General features: G+C 45.4%; 1 protein-coding gene across 1 annotated transcript; it reads right to left on the bottom strand.

Moving 5' to 3' along the window:
* Window positions 1-226: 226 nt before the first annotated feature.
* On the bottom strand, window positions 227-4,518 carry LOC133927836 (oligopeptide transporter 7-like). Its single transcript, XM_062374222.1, has 4 exons — window positions 3,948-4,518; window positions 3,661-3,863; window positions 573-839; window positions 227-418 (listed from the first exon to the last, which is right to left on the bottom strand). The coding sequence occupies exons 1-4, from the start codon at window positions 4,078-4,080 to the stop codon at window positions 266-268; spliced, it is 756 nt and encodes a 251-aa protein (XP_062230206.1). The 5' UTR covers window positions 4,081-4,518; the 3' UTR covers window positions 227-265.
* Between the last annotated feature and the right edge of the window lie 655 nt (window positions 4,519-5,173).

Genomic DNA, 5,173 nt, shown 5'->3' on the forward strand with positions numbered 1-5,173 from the left:
AATCACATTGCAGTCCCCTTCATACTTGGATGTATAAGCAAGGCTAATCCGACGTGTCATGGCCCGTGACAGCTAATCTACATCCATCGCTAGTCTTGCTCAGAAAAAAAAACACCTACGTGCAATCATGCGCATCACAATTCACAAAATATAATGTGGAAAATATCAATCTAATTCCTGATTAATTAACCCTCGGGTGATCAAAGATAAGCTCGATTATTATCTCTAACTAATCGAAGATTAGCTAAGCCAAGCTATAGCATTTCTAGCAGTAGTTGAGAGCTACTTGAATGCTGGAGAAGGGCCGGGTAAGTAGGTACCTGAACAGGGAGACCTGGACGAGGTTGGATGGCCACCACATCGCCGCCGGCTCCACCAGATACCGCCGGAATATTCCCGCCCACCCGAACCCCAGCACCTGACGACGGAGGGCAGGAGCACGACCGGTTAGCTCGCACGACACGAAAGAATTGAAGCAAACGGTCGCGCGAGCGACTGCTAGCAGGTGCGGCGGCAGCGATGCATGAGAGCGTGCGCGCGCTTGACTACCTAGGCTGTGGACGCACGCGCACCTGGGTGGTGAGGACGACGAGGAGGGAGACGAAGAAGGAGATGTGCTTGCCGTAGAAGACGCGAACGGCGGTGATGACGTGGATGGCGTAGACGGTGCCGGCGCCGGAGTTGGCGAAGATGGTGATGAGCACATGCTCCTTCACGTTGAAGGGACCCGGGTTGAGCGAGAACTCCCACCGCGTGCCCCGGAGGAAGGCGCGCTCGGGGAGCGCCGCCGCCATCAGCCGGCCAAGCGGCACCACGGTGATCTGCGCCGAGATGGCCGTCAGGCCCGTTGAGTAGCAGGGGTGAGGTGGGCTGTCGCACAGGGCCCCCAAATAATTGGGGCTCTCAAATCCTATTCAGCTCGGCAGCTCGCCTGTTTCGCTGGGCGCTGGCGCTGTTCGGCTGGGCCTGGTCGACTGGTCGTATACTCGTATTCGTCCAATCGTCCGTCACTCCGTCTCCCAGGTCGTCGATGCCCTAGTGGCTAGTGCCCTGCAGCCTGCGCCCCTGCCGCCGTAGCCGCACTGCCGCAGCCGCACGCCCGCACCTGCCGTGCCGAGTCCCGTCGCGGCGTCGCCGAGTCGCCGACGTGATCACGTGAGCATGCACATTCATTCGATTTCGATCATCCGTCACTTCGTGATTCATCTCCCAGGTCGTCGAGGATGCTGGGAACATAGGTTAATGGGTTGAAAAAAATCTCGTCTATCAGTGTCCAGAACACAATGGCCACGTCTTGGGCTAAAAGAACATCAGCAAAGAGTCATTGGGATAACAGAATATGTTTTTCTTTTTTATGTCGGATATTCATTTGCGACTTGCAAGTACTGTTTTACATGCTTGCATTCTGAAGTATATGTGAAATACATGCATATGTTTGTTTCTTCATCTATTATGCGTGTTGTATCTAGTCATTGCCATCATATGGACATGTAAACTATGAATAAAGGATGTTTTCAAATCTACTATAGAATTTGGAAAATACTGAAAGTACTGCTGGCTATAAACGGCAAACAATTACAAACTGAACTGTCGGTACTACTGGTTTATTAGTTCATTTTTGACATATCTCTGCGTAACTTATACCTCCTTCATCTTCTGCTGAATTTATAGAGTACACAGTGCCTTGCTACATAGGAACTCACATATCTATCTAGTACATAACCAGAGTTGTGTTTGGCCACTTCCACGCTGCCAATCCTCAATTGCTCTCAGGTAAGCTGGACGGGCTGCTCGGGAGGCACTGGAGTCTGGAGAAACGTTGGTCTGGGCGCCTGGCCTTCAACTGCACGTTGTTGCTCTTTAATTTGGATTCACAGAATTGGTATGTATCTTTGCATGTTTAAATAAATTCGATCTTGGCTATGCAATTGGTATGCATCAATGCATTTTTTAAAAATTCCCTTGGATTCACAGACGAGAACGGCAACGACCACTGTCCAACTCGGTGCGCCGACGGACGAACTAGTGCTGGGCAGCACGTTCCACGCAGGTTCGATCTTCTTTTCTTTTGATCTTTTTCTTATCTTGCTAAGTCTAGAATTCATGTACTGTTTAAATCATTAGTGTTGTTTGATTTATAAAATAGGAAGACGTTTATTTTCTCAATCCTCATCATGTCTTCTAGAAATAGGAAGTATGATTCTGGTTATGAAAGGAAAACATCAAGGGGTAAAAAAAACTATTGGATAAAAATCCTAGAGCTTTTTATTCAGCTTGTGGTTGTCATAGTCTGAATTTAACACTATGTGATATGGTAAAGTCTTGTGGTAATGCAAAAGATTTTTTTGGAGTTATACAACGTATCTATACCACATTTGCTAATTCTACTAAGAAATGGCAAATTCTTAAAGATAACATAACAGTATTGACTCTCAAATCATTGTCATCTACTCGTTGGGAGAGTCGTGTTGATAGTGTTAAGGCTATAAGGTTTCAGATTCAAGAAATAAGGGAAGCTTTATTACAAGTGGCTGAAAATGATAATGATCCATTGACAAGTAGTGAAGTTAAATCCTTGGCGGACAATAAACTTGGTGGCTTTGAATTTTTAGTGGCAATAATCATCTGATATGAAATATTATCTGCTATTAATTTGGTCAGTAAGCAACTACAGCAAAAGATATGCTTATTGATATTGCAATTGAGAAAGTACAGGGGCTGATTTTCTTTTTCAATAAGTATAGAGAAACTGGCTTTTCAAATGCATTAGAAGCTGCAAAAGAAATTGCACTTGAGATGGATATTGCTCCAGAATTCCGCACCAAGCGTAAAATCAAAAGAAAAAGACAATTTGATGAGAGCAATGATGATGCATCTATTGCTTCACAATCTGCACATGAGTCATTTAGGGTTAATTATTTTATAGCTATTGTTGATCAAGCTATAGCTTCACTTACTAGGAGATTTGAGCAATATCAGGGGTACGAAAATACTTTTGGTTTCTTGTTTAATTCAGATAAGCTGCGCTCCTTGGATAATAAGAGTTTGTTTTCTTCTTCTGTTAATCTTGAGGTAGCACTTAAGAGTGGAGAACATTCAGATATTGACGGAAAAGAATTGTATGTGGAGTTAAAGTTTATCCAGCATCTTATTAAGGAATCTACGAGCCCTCTTGATATTCTGAAATATTTGAAACAGCTAGGTTGTTTTCCTAATGCCGTTATTGCATACAGAATTTTGTTAACCATTCCCGTGACTGTTGCATCTGCGGAAAGGAGCTTTTCTAAACTCAAGTTGTTGAAATCCTACTTGCGTTCTACTATGACACAAGAAAGACTCAATGGATTAGCGATAATAGCACTTGAAAATAATATCTTGGAGAAGATTAAGTATGAAGATATAATTGAAGATTTTATTTCAAGAAATACTAAAAGGATGATGCTTTTTAGTAGAACATGAGGTCAGTTTATTGCTTGAGTACTACCTTTACTGTTTAGCATTAATATTTGATATATTCCTAAGTATTGTAACAAATAACATGTCTTGAAGTTATATAATTAAGTGAAAGTATGCTTTAGTTATATGAATTTTTTAATTTTAGGGTCCCATTTTGTATTTCGCACTGGGGCCTCAAATTCCAGAGACGGCCCTGATGGCCGTGATGGTGAGCGGCTCCTTGCGGTACCAGAAGAACTGGTTCAGGAACGACAGCAGCGCGCACGACGCCGTGCCCAGAACCCACATCCGGAACGTCAGCGCCGGCGTATCCGGGTCGTCGCCCACCGGCACTGTCAGCGCCACCTGCTCGATCGGCGAGTTCTCCTCCTCCTCCGTCGAGCTGCGGGACGCCGATGGTTCCAGCACTGCATCAGGACACGAGAGCGGTCAGCGACACGCTGCATGCATGGGAACCAAACAGCTGAGACGATCTTGCGGGGGGTTCTTACAGAGCGGGGAGGTGATCTGGTCGTCGTCGTCGTCATGGCGGCGCTCCTCTTCCTCTTCTTGGCCTGCCTGTTCTTGGTGAGGAGGACAGGACGCCATAGCTGCTGAATGTGTCATGTGTGCCTGCCTATCCATCCTGGCTTTTGCAGTCCTCCACTCCTGCTGTTTCTGTAGTTGTTTGCTAATTGTAAAAAAAATTGTGGGATAGGGATGTTTATGCAAATATCTGTGGCGCCATTGATAGCTTATCGGGTGGGCACTTGGGCGTTTGGACTTCAAAATGATGGGATCTCATTCTCGTCTACCAAGCAGATCAAGTAGGTTACTTCTGACTTCTGATTATCAATATCTTAGCTTAAAAACAAGGCAGATGCTAAATTTTAGGCAACTGAAATTGAAAAAAAAAATCGGGCTTTAGATGCTCACAACCGTCTTCAACATCCCACCCCGCCTCGCCTCGCTGCGCTACGTAGCTCCAGTGACATTCCCACCGCCGGATCCGACCCGTCACCTCTACCACGCTAATCTCTCCATTTTCGCACTCCCCTATCCCACCTAACCCACCAGTCATCCTCTATCGTCCACATCCAGCGACCCCCGCCTCCTCCACCAAACCAGCATGTCTCCTCCGGAACTTTCCCTAAAGCCGGCGACAAAGAACCCTCTCCCCAATCAATCCCCCTGCAGGGAACCGCCGCCAGAGCACGTCCGCACATGTCCACATTGGGCGCTGAAATCTCATGCTCCTAAAATTTAGAAAACATATAAATAAAGATTTAAATATTTTTATTGTAACTTATAATCTTAAAATCTGACACACGAAGCTCAAATTGGAGCTTTACCGATCAGAGTCTAATGCTGAACTGGTCACGCCGTTTTTATGCGATAATGCAGGTAAGCGATAGGCGAGCGGTTCGCATCCGAAAATCGGAATTTGCAAATTGAGAAGCAAGCAAGCAACACGAGGCCACTTAACTTATGTACGTCATGGAACCAGTAGTTCTGAATTGTCCTTTCAGCTCTTCACTGCTTCTCTTGTTTATTGTGCCGTCCTCTCTGCCTCACTTGTTTAAACATGCAAACGTGTTTCACACTTTCATAACAGATGCAGATGGGATCTGGGAGATGACTGAAAATGGGCCTCTATTGCCTGCCTCTAGTACCAAAGAAATCGTGCCATGTTTCATTTGTCCTCGCTCTGTTCTCAAAGAGAGAGAAAATCATTTGT

Source organism: Phragmites australis, chromosome 8, assembly GCF_958298935.1.
Source record: "Phragmites australis chromosome 8, lpPhrAust1.1, whole genome shotgun sequence".
Classification (NCBI taxonomy): Eukaryota; Viridiplantae; Streptophyta; class Magnoliopsida; order Poales; family Poaceae; genus Phragmites; species Phragmites australis.

What these genes read in the sequence shown, in the direction of transcription:
- LOC133927836 (XM_062374222.1), bottom strand. Translation starts at nt 4,080, where the DNA reads ATGGATAGGCAGGCACACATGACACATTCAGCAGCTATGGCGTCCTGT. An exon ending in CCAGATCACCTCCCCGCTCT is followed by an intron (nt 3,864 to 3,947) that starts GTAAGAACCCCC and finishes GTCCTGATGCAG; the next exon opens with TGCTGGAACCATCGGCGTCC. An exon ending in TCGTCGTCCTCACCACCCAG is followed by an intron (nt 419 to 572) that starts GTGCGCGTGCGT and finishes CTCCGTCGTCAG; the next exon opens with GTGCTGGGGTTCGGGTGGGC.